General features: G+C 53.8%; 1 protein-coding gene across 1 annotated transcript in view; it reads right to left on the bottom strand.

The window, feature by feature from the left end:
- Positions 1-1713: 1713 nt before the first annotated feature.
- LOC125634749 (L-gulonolactone oxidase) overlaps positions 1714-17882 on the bottom strand; it is a 46263-nt gene continuing 30094 nt past the window's right edge. Inside the window, exons 7-12 of the mRNA XM_048845881.2 lie at positions 16978-17085; positions 16262-16338; positions 11280-11429; positions 9437-9601; positions 8152-8242; positions 1714-2116 (exon numbers count right to left, since the gene is read on the bottom strand). Of these exons, the coding sequence (XP_048701838.1) occupies positions 1988-2116; positions 8152-8242; positions 9437-9601; positions 11280-11429; positions 16262-16338; positions 16978-17085 (720 nt within the window). The 3' untranslated portion in view covers positions 1714-1987. The remainder of the gene's footprint in view (positions 2117-8151; positions 8243-9436; positions 9602-11279; positions 11430-16261; positions 16339-16977; positions 17086-17882) is intronic.

Here is a 17882-nt window from a genome sequence, read left to right as displayed (position 1 = left end):
CTGACCCAAAATGACAAATGAAGGGACAAGATACTTTCAAATCTGGAGGGGGGGAAAAGGCTTTTCTCTGTCTGTGATCTGATTCCTTTGCTGGGAACAGATGAAGGATGCAAGCCCTCCAGCTCCTGTAAAGTTAGTAAGTAATCTAGCTAGAAAATGCATTAGGTTTTCTTTATTTTGGCTTGTAAATTCACTGTGCTGGAGGAAATGTGTATTCCTGCTTTTGTGTCTTTTTGTAACTTAAGGTTTTGCCTAGAGGGATTCTCTATGATTTGAATCTGACTGCCTGTAAGATTATCTTCCATTCTGATCTTACAGAGTTGTTCTCTTGTCTTTTTTTGTTCTCTAATAAAGTTCTGTTTTTTAAGAATCTGGTTGGGTTTTTTTGGGTCTTAAAAATCCAAGGCTGGTTTGTGCTCATCTCGTTTATTCTCAAGCCTCCCCAGGGATATTTTGGGGAAATAGGAACTCCAAGTGGTCCTTTCCTGGATTGTTTGTTAAATCACTTGTTGTTGGCAGCGTTTACCTAATCCAAGGGCAAGGACTTTGTGCTTTGGGGAAGTTTTAACCTAAGATGGTAGAAATAAGCTTAGGGGGTCTTTCATGCGGGTCCCCACATCTGTACCCTAGAGTTCAGAGTGGGGAAGGAACCCTGACAGGCACCTTCATTGCTCATAACTTGGTTGGGCTCTCATCTTGTTTTCATGCACAGCACCTTCCCAATTACCTTTTACATCTGGCAGGGGGAAAATAGCCCTTGTAACAAATCCACTGCTAGCCTGGACTTCAGGACTGTCACCATGCTGCACCGCACAGACACTCAGAATTGCACACTGACATTTCAACTCCTCCTTCTCTAAGAGACTAGACAAGTCTGCTCTGAAGGAGAATCACCCTTAAATGTTTACACTATAGGGCCTGTGGCACACAGTATGGCAGTTCTTAATCCATCCAGCACAGGGCAGTAATAACCCGTACACACACAGCAGTTTATTACAATATCAATAAGCTATCTTACGGCTTGTGGTTTAAATTGCTATGCAACAGCCGCTGCCAGCTTTGGGTGCCCCGTGCCCGTTTACTGTAAGAAAGCTGCACTCGTAGAACGGTGAGAGGCTCACAGATCGGTGGCAGAGCCCTAGGATGTACAGGAATCCCTGCCATAGCATGCAGGGAAAAAATGTGTATGCATCACTTCCCCCCCATGCTTAAGACTCTGCATCTCCCAACACCTCAGCTTTGTACTTGCTACGCAGCCCATCGTGCTCTCCGCCTCCCAGCCCCTTGGAGAGGTGGGGAAGGAATTTTGCAGCTAGGGAACAGATAGATGAAGCCACTTGCCTAAAGTCACACAGACTGTCTGTGCCAAAGCTGGGAACTGAACCTAGATCTCCGGGTCCTGTGCTTCAACGCACTGTCACACTCGCTCTCCCCAGCACTGGCCCTTTTCGCCTGGCGCTTGAACCTGTGACCTTGTCATGAGAGATGGGCCTGGATCCAAACACCCTGGACTCTGGGGAAGCCAGGCTCTGAGATACCAGAACCAGCCATCTGTCTAATGGAGCTAAATCTGCCTCCTTTCAAACCTGGGTCAGAATCCACAGAACTCCTGGCATGAAGATAACGCCCTGACCAGCACTTTCTCCAGGAGTGGTACCTGGGCAAAGGCCCCTTGATCAGCACATGATCCAACAGCACAGAGCCTACAGACTGTTTCCATTCACTGCTGGTTCTTTATTGATGTGTTCTCTCTGACAATGTGTTCGGAGCTGTACAGGACACTAAATGTGGACAGTCCCTGACTCAAGAGCTTCCAGCCTAAGAGATGGAGATGGGACATGCTGGAAGCCCAGAGAGATAATGGTTAGGTTCTAATCTGGGGGGACATCATGGAAGGAGCAAGTCTCACAAGGAGCATTTCTAAAGGACAGAGCATGGGAGATGGGCTGGCAAGATTCATTTCTCTTCTCCAGCGTCCCGTCCTCCCTTAATAAAACACCTTCTCCAGGTACGCGTTCAGGAACATGCCGGTGGGATCCAACTCCTCCCGGATGGTGCAGAACTTCTGGAAGCCGGGATACATCTTCTGAAAGTCCTTCCGGGTACAGGTGTGAGCCTACAAGAGAGTGACTGTGTCACACAACCCCTGCCCACAAACACTGAGCAACAACAACAGCAGACATGAGCTCTCCGCCCGCTCCTCTGGAGAGATCTACAGGCGCGTACACAACCCAGGGCCAAACACAGCAACAGAGTCCCGACCCCAGAGGATTTACAATCAGAGCGGGACTAGCTGGCTCCATCTGGAGAGGAGCAGCACAGGGTGGTATGGTTGTTACAGATGGAAGGTCTGCGAAGTCCAGGGGTGGTAGGAGCTAAAACATACAGTGAAACCTGCCCTGAAATCCCCCTGCCTCCGACACCTTTAGGGACATCTCCCTTGCTTTGTAAACCCAGGTCTGTGGCTTATTTCCAAGCCCAGCCTTGAGCGTCCACACTGCATGGTAAACCCGGGCTTACAATTGCTGGGCCCGGGTCTTCCAGTCATGCTAGTGCGTCCACACTGCACAACACAGACCTTCTGACTCAGGTCCACAGCTTGACCTGGGTCCACACTGCACAATGCCAGGGGTTGGACCTGATTCACAGCAGGGCCTGGGCTCTGACCCACCCCCTGGCAGGGTCCTAGGGCCCAGGCTCTGAGTACTTGCTGACCTGACTCAGAGTGATTGGTGTGTGGACGGAAGAGGGACTTGGTCTCAAACCTGAACCAGAGCCTGGGTTCCGTGTGCAGTGTAGACAGACCCTCTATGTCTAAGCCCTGGTCTACACTAGGACTTTAGGTCGAATTTAGCAGCATTAAATCGATGTAAACCTGCACCCGTCCACACAATGAAGCCCTTTATTTCGACTTAAAGGGCTTTTAAAATCGATTTCCTTACTCCACCCCTGACAAGTGGATTAGCGCTTAAATCGAGGTTGCCGGCTCGAATTTGGGGTACTGTGGACACAATTCGATGGTATTGGCCTCCGGGAGCTATCCCAGAGTGCTCCATTATGACCGCTCTGGACAGCACTCTCAACTCAGATGCACTGGCCAGGTAGACAGGAAAAGAACCGCGAACTTTTGAATCTCATTTCCTGTTTGGCCAGCGTGGCAAGCTGCAGGTGGCCATGCAGAGCTCATCAGCACAGGTGACCATGATGGAGTCCCAGAATCGCAAAAGAGCTCCAGCATGGACCGAACGGGAGGTACGGGATCTGATCGCTGTTTGGGGAGAGGAATCCGTGCGATCAGAACTCCGTTCCAGTTTTCGAAATGCCAAAACCTTTGTGAAAAACTCCCAGGGCATGAAGGACAGAGGCCATAACAGGGACCCGAAGCAGTGCCGTGTGAAACTGAAGGAGCTGAGGCAAGCCTACCAGAAAACCAGAGAGGCGAACAGCCGCTCTGGGTCAGAGCCCCAAACATGCCACTTCTATGATGAGCTGCATGCCATTTTAGGGGGTTCAGCCACCACTACCCCAGCCGTGTTGTTTGACTCCTTCAATGGAGATGGAGGCAATACGGAAGCAGGTTTTGGGGACGAAGAAGATGATGATGATGAGGAGGAGGAGGAGGAGGTTGTAGATAGCTCACAGCAAGCAAGCGGAGAAACCGGTTTTCCCGACAGCCAGGAACTGTTTCTCACCCTAGACCTGGAGCCAGTACCCCCCGAACCCACTCAAGGCTGCCTCCTGGACCCAGCAGGAGGAGAAGGGACCTCTGGTGAGTGTACCTTTTAAAATACTATACATGGTTTAAAAGCAAGCATGTGAAAGGATTACTTTGCCCTGGCATTTGCGGTTCTCCTAGATGTCGTCCTAAAGCCTTTGCAAAAGGTTTCTGGGGAGGGCAGCCTTATTGCGTCCTTCATGGTAGGACACTTTACCACTCCAGGCCAGTAACACGTACTCGGGAATCATTGTAGAACAAAGCATTGCAGTGTATGTTTGCTGGCATTCAACCAAAATCTGTTCTTTATCTCTCTGTGTTATCCTCAGGAGAGTGAGATCTAATTCATGGTCACCTGGTTGAAATAGAGTGGTTTTCTTCAGGGGACACTCAGAGGAGCCCATTCCTGCTGGGCTGTTTGCCTGTGGCTAAACAGAAATGTTCCCCGCTGTTAGCCACAGGGAGGGGGGAAGGTTGAGGGGGTAGTCACGCGATGGGAGGAGGCAAAATGCGACCTTGTAACGAAAGCACATGTGCTATGTATGTAATGTTAACAGCAAGGTTTACCCTGAAAGAGTGTAGCCACTGTTTTATAAAATGTGTCTTTTTAAATACCGCTGTCCCTTTTTTTTTCTCCACCAGCTGCATGTGTTTCAATGATCACAGGATCTTCTCCTTCCCAGAGGCTAGTGAAGCTTAGAAAGAAAAAAAAACGCACTCGCGATGAAATGTTCTCCGAGCTCATGCTGTCCTCCCACACTGACAGAGCACAGACGAATGCGTGGAGGCAAATAATGTCAGAGTGCAGGAAAGCACAAAATGACCGGGACGAGAGGTGGCGGGCTGAAGAGAGTAAGTGGCGGGCTGAAGACAGGGCTGAAGCTCAAATGTGGCAGCAGCGTGATGAGAGGAGGCAGGATTCAATGCTGAGGCTGCTGCAGGACCAAACCAGTATGCTCCAGTGTATGGTTGAGCTGCAGCAAAGGCAGCTGGAGCACAGACTGCCACTGCAGCCCCTCTGTAACCAACCGCCCTCCTCCCCAAGTTCCATAGTCTCCACACCCAGACGCCCAAGAACGCGGTGGGGGGGCCTCCGGCCAACCAGCCACTCCACCACAGAGGACTGCCCAAAAAAAGAAGGCTGTCATTCAATAAATTTTAAAGTTGTAAACTTTTAAAGTGCTGTGTGGCATTTTCCTTCCCTTCTCCACCACCCCTCCTGGGCTACCGTGGTAGTCATCCCCCTATTTGTGTGATGAATGAATAAAGAATGCATGAATGTGAAGCAACAATGACTTTATTGCCTCTGCAAGCGGTGATTGAAGGGAGGAGGGGCGGGTGGTTAGCTTACAGGGAAATAGAGTGAACCAAGGGGCGGGGGGTTTCATCAAGGAGAAACAAACAGAACTTTCACACCGTAGCCTGGCCAGTCATGAAACTGGTTTTCAAAGCTTCTCTGATGTGTACCGCACCCTCCTGTGCTCTTCTAACCGCCCTGGTGTCTGGCTGCGCGTAACCAGCAGCCAGGCGATTTGCCTCAACCTCCCACCCCGCCATAAACGTCTCCCCCTTACTCTCACAGATATTGTGGAGCACACAGCAAGCAGTAATAACAGTGGGAATACTGGTTTCGCTGAGGTCTAAGCGAGTCAGTAAACTGCGCCAGCGCGCCTTTAAACGTCCAAATGCACATTCTACCACCATTCTGCACTTGCTCAGCCTGTAGTTGAACAGCTCCTGACTACTGTCCAGGCTGCCTGTGTACGGCTTCATGAGCCATGGCATTAAGGGGTAGGCTGGGTCCCCAAGGATACATATAGGCATTTCAACATCCCCAACAGTTATTTTCTGTTCTGGGAATAAAGTCCCTTCCTGCAGCTTTTGAAACAGACCAGAGTTCGTGAAGATGCGAGCATCATGCACCTTTCCCGGCCATCCCACGTTGATGTTGGTGAAACGTCCCTTGTGATCCACCAGAGCTTGCAGCACTATCGAAAAGTACCCCTTGCGGTTTATGTACTCGGCGGCTTGGTGCTCCGGTGCCAAGATAGGGATATGGATTCCATCTATGGCCTCACCACAGTTAGGGAATCCCATTGCAGCAAAGCCATCCACTATGACCTGCACATTTCCCAGGGTCACTACCCTTGATATCAGCAGATCTTTGATTGCGTGGGCTACTTGCATCACAGCAGCCCCCACAGTAGATTTGCCCACTCCAAATTGATTCCCAACTGACCGGTAGCTGTCTGGCGTTGCAAGCTTCCACAGGGCTATCGCCACTCGCTTCTCAACTGTGAGGGCTGCTCTCATCTTGGTATTCATGCGCCTCAGGGCAGGGGAAAGCAAGTCACAAAGTTCCATGAAAGTGCCCTTACGCATGCGAAAGTTTCGCAGCCACTGGGAATCATCCCAGACCTGCAACACTATGCGGTCCCACCAGTCTGTGCTTGTTTCCCGAGCCCAGAATCGGCGTTCCACAGCATGATCCTGCCCCATTAGCACCATGATGCATGCATTGGCAGGGCCCATGCTTTCAGAGAAATCTGTGTCCATGTCCTGATCACTCACGTGACCGTGCTGACGTCGCCTCCTCGCCTGGTATCGCTTTGCCAGGTTCTGGTGCTGCATATACTGCTGGATAATGCGTGTGGTGTTTAATGTGCTCCTAATTGCCAAAGTGAGCTGAGCGGCCTCCATGCTTGCCTTGGTATGGCGTCTGCACAGAAAAAAGGCGCGGAACGATTGTCTGCCGTTGCTCTGACGGAGGGAGGGGCGACTGAGGACACGGCTTACAGGGTTGGCTTCAGGGAGCTAAAATCAACAAAGGGGGTGCCTGTACATCAAGGAGTATTTCAGGCAGGACTTCACGGAGGGTTCCAATAAGAAATGGTGCACCTAAGTTATCGTTCTTATTGGAACAAGGAGGTTAGCCTGGCCTCTGATTGATACATGGCTAGATTTACCTCGCTGCACCTTCTCTGTGAGTGACTGCAGTGTGACCTAGAGGAATGAGTCCCCTAGACAGGGGAGGAGGCAAATGAGTACAAAACAAATCTGGTCTATTTCTTGTTTTGACCCACTCCATCTATCTTTTACATCTTTGGCTGGCAGCAGACGGTGCAGAAGGACTGCATGCCATCCACATCTCATGGCTGCTCGGCAGAAGATGGCACAGTACGACTGCTAGCCATCCTCATCTCTTGCCTGCCTTGCTAGCATCTCTTGCTAGCAGTCCGTATCGCCTGCCCGCTCACCATAAGACGGTTCAATAGGACTGACTGCAGGACTAAAGAGAATGACCTGGTCAAGTCACTCCAAATTTAGTCCCTGCGCCCATGTCTGCCCAGGCGCTCCCAGCCGACGTGGCCAGGAGCACCTCGGACATGACGATGACGGCTACCAGTCGTACTGTACCGTCTGCTGCCACAAGGCAAGGGGTTGCTGCTACTGTGTAGCAATGCCGTACCGCGTCTGCCAGCACCCAGGAGACATAGGGTGACGGTTACCTGAGCAGGCTCCATGCTTGCAGTGGTATGGCGTCTGCACAGGTAACTCAGGAAAAAAGGCGCGAAATGATTGTCTGCCCTTGCTTTCACAGAGGGAGGGAGGGAACGGGGGCCTGACGATATGTACCCAGAACCACCCGCGACAATGTTTTAGCCCCATCAGGCATTGGGATCTCAACCCAGAATTCCAATGGGCAGCGGAGACTGCGGGAACTGTGGGATAGCTACCCACAGTGCAACGCTCCGGAAGTCGACGCTTGCCTCGGTACTGTGGAAGCGCTCCGCCGAGTTAATGCACTTAATGCACTTAGAGCATTTTCTGTGGGGACACACACACTCGAATATATAAAACCGATTTCTAAAAAACCGACTTCTATAAATTCGACCTTATTCCGTAGTGTAGACATACCCTAAAGGGACCACTTTGCTCATCCATGAGATTCTAAAGGCCACGCTTGCCCTCATGAGTCCAGACTGAAAGCTAAGCCAAGCCACCCCTTCCCCCATCTCTCCTTCGCCCCCTGCCCTAGGAAGACCCTCACCTACCGCCTGCCCCTCCTTGAATCTACTGAGGCCTTTCCCTTACCCCAGGGGGACAATGACTGATTCATGCCACCCCCACCCCTGCCTGGCCCCTAGCCCCACTGTCCTGTATATGGCTGGGAACCCGCAGCAGTGGAAATGGGGCACGTCAGAGAGGACAGGCCGGGGGGTTCCCAGATGAGCCAGATCAGGTCTCTGCCTCAGTGAGCATCCAGGCAGGCCCCACTGCACCTTTCCACCCACAGCAGCCACCCTCCTCGTTACCCTCAGAACCTGGAGTGTGGGTCAGGCCTGTCTAGTTCACGGGGTTAAAGAGCAAGGGCTGGGCTCAAAGACCAGGGCTCTGATTCCTCCCTGAGCCCACGGGCCAGGCTGCATCAGTACCTTTGCCCAGTGCGGTCGCCCCCCAGCCTTCTTCATGATGCTCTCGTAGGCCAGCCAATAGTCCAGCCGGGGCACGTCCTTCCCGTAGGGCCTGAGGGCACAGGGCAGAGTCAGTGGCTAGCAGCTGCCTCCGTCCCCCTTCACAGAGGGCTTCTTTGGCATTAAGACGACAAAGGGGGTACATGACGACAAAGGGGGTACATGACGACAAACTCATTCACCTCTTACACGGATGGGCCACTTGAGGGAGACAGAGCTACCCTCTCCTTCACAGAGGTTGTGGCTTTCCCCCCCTGGGGGATGCTCATGGGACCCACGGGAGTTTGAGCCCCTGGGCTGGGTGCTGCTTCTGTAGCCAGCCCGACTCGGGCCAGCGGTGGGGTGTGAACCTGGCACCGTCAGCGCTGGAGGTAGCAGCTGCTGGCACATGAGTTCAAGGACGAACCCCAGCTGGGTAGGGCCTGCGGTAGACTCTGCTCCGGCTCAGACTAGATGGGACAAAGACGCGCTCTGTCTCCAGGACCGGATTAAAACTGAGCCAAGGGCACCGGGGGTGAATGTCAGGAACACCTTCTCGTGGGGGAGATGGATCTCTGCCGTGCACTGTCCCGCGGGAAAGACCCATCGCTTGGGACATTTAACATCGGTCAGGACAGAGCCCCGGAGAACAGGCTGGGTAACATTTTCGGGTCTGTGTTTGTCCAGCACAATGGGGTCCTGGGGTGTTGTGGACCAGGACCCCATTGTGCTGGACAAACACAGACCTCCAGCGCCCGTAGACATCCCCACAATACGAACAATTAAGTAACAATAAGAATTCCCAGTGGGACAGGACCCAACAGCTCTTTTAATCTGGTTGTCCATGATCAAACCAACCAGCTGGGAGTAAATAATAAACTCAACAGTTAAAATCTCCATGACCCAGCCCGTATTGTAATCCCCGTGCGACATGTGGGGAAACTAAGGCACAGGGAGGCGACTTGACTGGCCCATGGTCCCATAGCCATGGAGCTGGGAACATAAGTCAGGACTCTCAAGCGAGTGGACAGTTTTTCTGCCCCTGGGCAGCAGAGGAAGGAAACTCTGGGGTCACCGGCCCACCAACTCCTAGCGGAGCACGAGCAGCGAGATCCGGATCGGCCGAGCCGTCGACGTCTGGTAACACCAGCTTCCAATGTCCACGTTAACTCTGCCTTGTGCTGCAGCCCCCGTCCTCTCGGCCCCCGGCCCTGCCAGAGCCGGAGCTGGCCGGAGCCCGTTCTTCCCGGCCCAGCCCTCGCTTTACCTGTACATGATGATGTTCATATAGCAGCTGTCTCTCTGGAAACAGGGACTCAGCAAGATGTCGTCCCCCCGAGCAAAGCGCACCTCCACTGGGTAGTGGGCCACCACTTTGGGGTTGTTCTCCAGCCCGGCCTTCAGCTCCAGCAGCGCCTCCTTCGTCTTCTCACTGCCCAGGTGCAAACGGCCCCCAGAGCGCACGTGAGCACTGGAGCCGTCATCTCGCTGCTGTGCCTCAAACCACCCGTCCCACAGCGGGGCGAGTTCAGAGCCTGACCACCTCTGCCCCTGGCGCTGCAAGGGCAGGGGTCGCGGGTCGGGACTGAGGGGATCAGCAGAGCTCTTGGGGAGGGTGCCCCTGGTTGGAATAGCAGGGGGGCTGCGGCACGCTGGCAGAGCAGAGGGGGGGAAGCTTTCATAGCTGCCTGCATCGCACTTGGCTCTAGCTGGCATTAAAATCCCTCCCTTTTGTGAGTGATTAATTTACGGAGTCGTTATCAATTTAGCTTACGGAGTCGTTATTAGAGCTAAGCCGGGACCAGAACCACCTTCCAGCCTCTCGCCACCAGCAGAGCTGGTCCCTGCAGGACGGCCCCTCAGGCTAACAGGGAAGCGATGCCGCTCTGAGTTTTCTGTGCATGTGTTTGGAGAGATTCCCCCCACATACACACGCACCCAGGGTTTAACCCCAGCGGCTGGGCCCTGCATTTCAGCGCTTCATGCCCGGTGTGCTCTCAAGAGGCGACGAATTCACCCTTCTGTGTCTATTTGAGAGGAACATGCAAATGGAGGAACCAGTTTGGGTCCTAGTGCACTGGTGGCTGGGTTACCCACGTGGGGTGGGAATCTGCTGATTGGTCCCAAAAAATGGAACAAAACCAGAGTGTGAAAGCAGTAACCCGCTTCGAGGAGTAACCCTCCAAGGGTATTAGGTACCTGACCTCAGTGGGAGTTAGGCCACAGGGAGTTAGGATCTGGATCTAAATTCTGTGGGTCTCTTCAGGTCTTCAAGTGTCAGGGGGATAGCCGTGTTAGTCTGGATCTGTAAAAGCGGCAAGGAGTCCTGTGGCACCTTACAGACTAACAGACGTATCGGAGCGGGAGCTTTCCCGAAACCTTATGCTCCAGTACATCTGTTAGTCTACACGAAGCCACAGGACTCTTTGCCGCTTCAAGTCTTCAGTAGTTCAAGGCTCTCTCAGCCCTGCCCCCACATACCCCTAAGCTGTGCTGGGCTAGCAACTTGCTCAGTCATTGCGGGGGCAGGTGGGGGAAGGGGGAGGCTTCCTTTATACATCCTTGGACATGCCAATTAATCTAACTGGCTAGGGCAGTCATGTGACCTACAGCAGTGCTCCAAGCATGCCCTGGTCCCGGGTTGAGGAGACACAAGCTGCGCTGTAATGGCTAGAACAGGGATTCGTTAGTGAGGCAGCTGGATACAGACAGACCCTGTGTTTCTCTCAGGTCTCTGCTGCCAGCATCACAGCACAGTGGGGCCCCGTAAGCCCTGGCCTGGGCCCAGCCATCCTACAAGGGATTGCTGATTACCCCAGAGCCTGGCCGTCTCGCAAACCCCCAGCCTGGACGTCCGTGTGTTCTGGGGGCATCCAACAGTCGCTGAGCAGATGAGTCATTGGAAGGAGCTTTCCTGAGCCTGGCTCCTGCCTCAGCGTGACTGGGAAGTAGGAAGAAAAGAGGCACCGTGCAATCTCTCCCCTCCCGCTAGCGTACGCACGCAGGACTGGGCCATGAAGGGGTGCAGAGTTGCATTGCACAGCCAGCAGTTCCCGTACAGCCCCTTGCACGGTCTGGGTGTGGTGGGGGGGTTCCGCAGAGCCGCTTACATGGGGATAGCCCAGTCCTGGACGTGCTGTCTGAAGCGGCACTCGTAGTTGAAGATCTTGTAGCTGAGGTTGACGTGCTCCACCTTGCCCGTGAAGAGGAGCCAGAAGAAGAAGCGATTGATCCAACACACCAGGACGGGCAGGAACGTGCTGCAGGGGAGACAGAGAGATCAGGGCCGGGGCAGAACCATGGAGAGCACATCTCAGGTCTGCCTCTGACAAGGGGCCAGGGCTCCCCAAAGGGGTGGGTGGATCTGACAGCCAAGCCAGCCCCTCAGTAGTTCCCAAAGGGTGGCACCACTCGACCAGCTGCCCCCTGAGGTCGTTAGGAGGGGAAGGGGTGATCACAGGCCATTAGGTCCCCTTTAGGAGACAGAAGGAGGCCAGGGCTGTCTCAGAGTCTGCAAGGCCAAGGGGCCCTGCAGGCCAGTTGGGGTGGCAGGAAGGAGGGTACTTGGGTTGAGCTGCCTCTAGTGCACTGTTCAGTCATTGCCCTCACACCCCAAGTTTGAGATGCGGCGCCCCCTTTTCTGGCCTTGCACCCCAGCAGAGATGTCAGCCTCAGAGCACTGCTGGGAGCCAAAGGGGCCAAAGCTCGCTCGGACATGCCACCCCCCTTAGAATCAGAGCAATGTCGGGCTGGAAGGGCCCTCGTGAGGTCCTGGAGATCAGCCCCCTGCGCCGAGGCTGTACAGTCTGGAGGCTGCAGTGACAGTGCCCTAGAGGGTTCCTAAACCTCCTAGTACCTACAGAGGAGGAGATTTCAGAGAGTAGGCTCTTTAATCTAGCCAAAGGTAGATCAAGGCAGAGCAGCTGGGAGTTGAAGCGAGATAAAGTCAGGCTAGAAATAGGATGCACAGGATTAACTGCAAGGGTAATTCATCACTGGGGCAGCTCACCTAGGGACATGGTGGATTCTCCATCATGCAGAGTCTGTAACTCAGGCCTGGGTGTCTCTTTCTAACAGATCTGCTCTAGCTCATCCAGAAGCTCTGGGCCTGATGCAGGAATTGCTGGATGAGATGTGATGGCCTGTGCTCTAAGGAGATCAGACTACTCAGCGTACTGCTCCCCTCTGGCCTTACACATCTATCAGTCTGGACCTGTGTGAGCAGGAGGAAGTTTCAGCAATATGCCCTCAGGAAGCCCAGATCATGGGCCCGATTCGAGGCCAGTGAAACTCCACCAGCTGGACGGGAGCTGGAACATGGATGGCTCTGGCCCAGGGAGTGGAAACGCCTACAGGACCCATGCAGCCAAAGGAAATCCTTCACATCAGGAGCTGTCGCTTGTATGCCAGGGACCCCCAGAGTCCCCAGCTGAGATCAGGGCCCGCTGGGCTGGGCAAACACAGAGCAAGAGACAGGTGGGGAGCAGCCTGGCTCAGGGGCTAAGTGGATGTGAAGTAACAAGCAAAGACAGGTTTCCACAGTCAAACACTCACACGCTGCATTCCCTCTCCTTGCCCTCCCACCACCATTCAGCCCCCAGCCCTTCCCTGGCCATGTGGCTCTAAGCTTGGGGGCTACCTGGGCAGTGTCAATCAGGGCTGGTTTCATCCACTAGAGGGCAGCATAACACAGTATTTCAGGGGTGGGCAAATCTTTTGGCCCAAGGGCCACATCTGGGTATGGAAATTATATGGCGGGCCATGAATGCTCATGAAATTGGGGTTGGGGTGTGGGAGGGGGTGAGGGCTCTGGCTGGGGGTGCGGGCTCCAGGGTGGGGCAGAAATGAGTTCAGGATGTGAGAGTGGGACTCCCAGCTGGGGCAGAAGGGGTGTGGAGGGGCTGGGGGTACGGGCTCCAGCTGGGGGTGCGGGCTCTGGGGATCAGGGGTTTGGGGTGCAGGAGGGTGTTCTGGGCTGGGATTGAGGGGTTCGGAGGGTGGGAGGGGGATCAGGGCTGGGGCAGGGGGTTGGGGCATGGGAGGGGTGGGGTGGTTCAGGGGTGCAGGCTCTGGGCAGCGCTTACCTCAAGCGGCTCCCAGAAGCAGCAGCATGTCCCCCCTCTGGCACCTAGGTGGAGGCACAGCCAGATGGCTCTGCTGCGTGCTGCCCCGTCTGCAGGCGCTGCCCCTGCAGTTCTTACTGGCCATGCTTCCTGACCAATGGGAGCTGTGGAGGTGGTGCTTGGGGTGGGGGCAGCGTGCAGAGAGGGCCCCCTGGCTGCCCCTCCGCATAGGAGCCAGAGGGATGACATGTCGCTGCTCCCGGGAACCGTGCGGAGCGGCCCCCAACTCTGCTCCCCATCTGGAGCGCCGGACCGGGGCAAGCTCCAGACCCTGCTCCCCAGCGGAAGCTCGAGGGTCGGATTAAAATGGCCGGTGGGCCGAATCCAGACAGCGGGCCATAGGTTGCCCACTCCTGTACTAGTTGGTTTCCAAGGGCCCTGCACAGCCACAGTACAAGGGCTGAACAAACCCCAGTGGCATGTTTCTCTGCTCAGGGAAGAGGCGGGAGATGTAGTTCAGGGCCTGGACTTAATTAGCTGTTTCCTGGGCACTAACTCCCCCAAAACACCCAACACACAAAGCTGGCAGGTAGCCAGCAGTGACCCCGTGAAATCACATCGGATGGTGCCTTTGCCGACAGCCTGCTCAAAATCCAGGCGCTCAAGGCACCTGACAATTCTCTGTGGGTGCCCTTCACGCGAGGTGGCTGCTGTCGGCAGACAGTTATCCACACAGGTTCACACAGAAATCAAACTAAAAGATTTCATTGGGGGCATCCAACAAGACCAGGAACCATTGGGTTCCTCCTCTCCCCTCACACTGTAAACTTTACCCTCTTTGACTCTGCTTGATGCACTCATGAGGCAGCCCGGCTCTCAAAAGAACAGCAGCTCTAGGGAGCAGACTGTGCAGAGATCGCTCAGCTAAGGATGAAGAGTTACTGTCCCCTGGCTGTGTCTGCATCCGCCCCTCATCCTGCCTGATCAGTGGGCTCTTGGTGACAAGGCTCAGACTGGGAGTAGGTGGGGTAGCCCTTTCTGCCTTCAGCACCTCTGGATTCTGAGCATTATTATTAATTATTTGTATTATGGTAGCACTTAGGAGCCCTAGTCACGGATCAGGGCCCCAGTGTGTTAGGTGCTGTATGTACAGAGCAAAAACTCACTTCTTCTGTGAAGGCTTTGAACACTTCTCTGCCATAAGCCAGTTACCTCCACATCCAGTATGGACCACTTACATCTGATCTGTTTAGATCTCAAGCTCCTTGCAACAGGGACTGGCGGAAGCTGCAGCTACCTGGGGAGTTTGTGGCTGTTGCCATGTGATGTACTCTGGCTACTTGGTACTTCATGGTAACAGCAGGGATAGAACTCAGATCCTCCTGCTCCTAAAGCACAACGCCTCTTACACATCTAAGCTGAGGGAGAATCTCCCTCAGCAGTAGGGAGTTGCTGACACACACAGCTGAGTGGTTTTGTTTTTAACAATAGTCCCAGGGCTTTCTGCACCTCTGGAAATGGATGCGTAGAGATGTAGAAAGGAAGTAAGGGAAAGTTCCCCCTTACTCTGACAATGGGTATCTGGAGAGTTTGTTACCGCCTGGTGGTGATTTGATATCATATTACACCTTCCATCCTAGCCCGGCCAGTCCCAACCATCCTCCCTCCCATGAATTCATAAGAACATAACATAAGAATGGCCCCAGTGGGTCAGACCAACGGTCCGTCTAGGCCAGTATCCTGTCTTTCAACAGTGGCCAATGATAGATGCTTCAGAGGGAATGAACAGAACAGGTGATCATCAAGTGATCCATCCCCCGTCGTTCATTCCCAGCTTCTGGCAAACAGAGGCTAGGGACACCATCCTTGCCCATCCTGGCTAATAGCCATTGATGGACCTATCCTCCATGAATTTATCTAGTTCTTTTTTGAACCCTGTTATGGTCTTGGCCTTCACAACATCCTTTGGCAAGGAGTTCCACAGGTTGACTGTGCGTTGAGTGAAGAAATACTTCCTTTTATTTGTTTTAAACTTGCTGCCTATTCATTTCATTTGGTGACCCCTAGTTCTTGTGTAATGAGAAGTAGTAAACAACACTTCCTTATCTACTTTGTCTACTCCAGTCATGATTTTATAGACTTCAATCATATCTCCCCTTAGTTGTCTTTTTTCCAAACTGAAAAGTCCCAGTCTTATTAATCTCTCCTCATACGGAAGCTGTTCCAGACCCCTAATCATTTTTGTGGCCCTTTTCTGAACCATTTCCAATTCCAGTATATCTTTTTTGAGATGGGGTGACCATCATCATGCTGGCTCCTCGCGGGGCGGGGACTGGCTCCAGCCAGTGGGGCTCCAACCTCCTCGTAGCAGAGGACACACCGTCGTAAGACACGTCCTGATCCCATTCGCCCTCCCCGTGGCCCCACCCCAATCCTGGAACAGCCCGACAGCAAAAGAGTCACATGAAGAAGTGACTGAGCAGCTGGAAAGGAGGAGGAGGAGCCAGCACCATGCAGCCAGCCAGTAAGCGGGTGACCGTCTGGAATCCCCTAGCTTACACAGAACATTGTGGATTCCTGGCTATTTAAAGGAGCAGTGCCACCAGTTTCTAACAATACCGAGCATGTATAGGACACTTTAGACCTTCAAAAACTAATCCTCACAACCCTCTGTGTCCCAAACCCAGCCATTACCCTCATTGCACACCTGGGGAAACTGAGGCACAAAAGTGTATGTGTGTGCTGACTTCTGAGGTCAGCAGCAGAGCCAGGACTAACACTCAGGCAGTTCCAGACTCCAAATCAAGTTTCTTCCACCCCAGATCAGGTGCCCTGACCTAATTCAGGTGGAACAGCTGGTTGCCTCTTCTCCTAGTACTGGATTTATTCTGTAGACGCAGGGAACAAACAATGAAACGTAAATCCTCAGGGGCCTGGCGTGCTGTGTCAGCATATCCCCAAGTGGATTCCTTAACAGCCATACCTGCAACAGGGCGCCATACCAAAACGCGACAAGAATCCATCCCTACCTGATCCAGAGCAGAAACTCCAGCAGATAGTATCCGGCGGCGTAGTCCCAAAACCAGTTGGCGGAGGACGAAGGAGGCTGAAAGGTATCACATGAAGGCTCTGATCAGAGATTTCCCCAGGCAGGAGGAGACTGGCAGCCCATGCCACCTTTGCCTCTCTTTCCAGGACATTCACACTGACGGCAGGGAGCATAAAATGGACGCTAGGGAATGAGGGTGGCAAAACGGACCTGCCCCCGCTCAAATCTGGCCTGGAGACTGAGGTCATACTCTTGTGCAAGGCATCATGGGGTCTTGGTTACAAGAAGTGACATGAGGTTCAGTCACCCCTCTCACCCATAGGAGGGCACCCCCGGTAGCACAGCGCCCCCGATGGGAGCGGCTTGGAATGCCACTGACTCATCACCACCATTTCTTCAAGCATGTTGGGAAACTCCAACCCAAGCGTTGGCCAGGCAGGGCGCTCTTCAGTCTGTCAAAGGGGAGGAGATCCCAGCCCCGGGAGAGGAGACCAGCAGAAGGCCCTGAGCCTGGCTCTCCCTGAGGCATAACTGGTGCCCTCTGGCATGGTGGTTTCCTCGATGCTGGGGTCTGGCATTGTATCTCAAATGGTGCCTGACCTGGTTTCTCATTGCTGCCAGTGTGTGTGTCCTTCCTCGCCCCACCCCAGGGCAGGGTGGAAGGCAGGCTCAGGGCTGCAGTGGGCTGGGCTGTACCTTGTTGGTATGATCCTGATAGATGATGCTGACGTTCTCGCTGTGGGGGAACCACAGGAAGCGGAAATATTCCGATCGCCGCAGGTGGCTGTCGAGGTTGTCGAGCACCTGCGTGGGGCAGAGAAAGAATGCAGTGAATGGGCAGGAGGCGGTGATGGGATTCCCCCCCCCCCCCCGAAGGACGTGGGTTTCATCCCCATTGCACAGATCTGGAAGCGGTGGGATTAGGGTCACACAGGGAGTTTGGCAGAGCGGGAGCTTGAGGCCAGGTCTTGGGCTTGGATGCTGAACTCCTTTCTCCGCCCAGGCCGGGTAACAATCGGAGCCCCCCAGTCCCTGAGGCCATTTGAAACGTTGCCCTGTCGCGTCCAGCCCCTTCTCCACTGAAAACCCACAGCAATACCAGTCCTGCTGTCCCCAAAGGAAGAGTGCGCCCCAGCTTGCCTGATTCAACTCAGGACCAGCTCCCCGAGAGCATCACAGCACTGAGATAGACTGATAGTGAAAAGAATCACGAGTTTATTATCAAAGGCTAAGAATTAAGGGGCAGTGAGTAAGGATCATGGGAACAGAAGGGTTACATGATCCTTTCCCCTCTCACATTCTGGAGCTCAGCTCTCAAGCACCAGGGAGTTCGGAGCGTGGCCTGGCAGGCATTCCCAGGAGCCCATCCACTGCATGGAGCCCATCCACTACTGTTTGTACGCTCTTTGAGGGCAGAGACTGTTTTGTGTCCCTGATCCTCTGGTGCAACCGCAACGTTAGTAAGTGCACTGCCTGTAATTCACTCTCACTCTGGTTTTCACCTCTGTGTTATCTAATCAGACTCACAGCACGTCTAGACAAACTGGCGGTAAAACTGCCCACACCCAAGCTGCAGTAGCATCTAGATTATAAACTCTTCA

The sequence above is a fragment of the Caretta caretta genome, chromosome 3, assembly GCF_965140235.1.
Source record: "Caretta caretta isolate rCarCar2 chromosome 3, rCarCar1.hap1, whole genome shotgun sequence".
NCBI classification, from domain to species: domain Eukaryota; kingdom Metazoa; phylum Chordata; order Testudines; family Cheloniidae; genus Caretta; species Caretta caretta.
The sequence above is the reverse complement of the archived record's forward strand: the minus strand, read 5'-3'. Positions and strand labels throughout refer to the sequence as shown.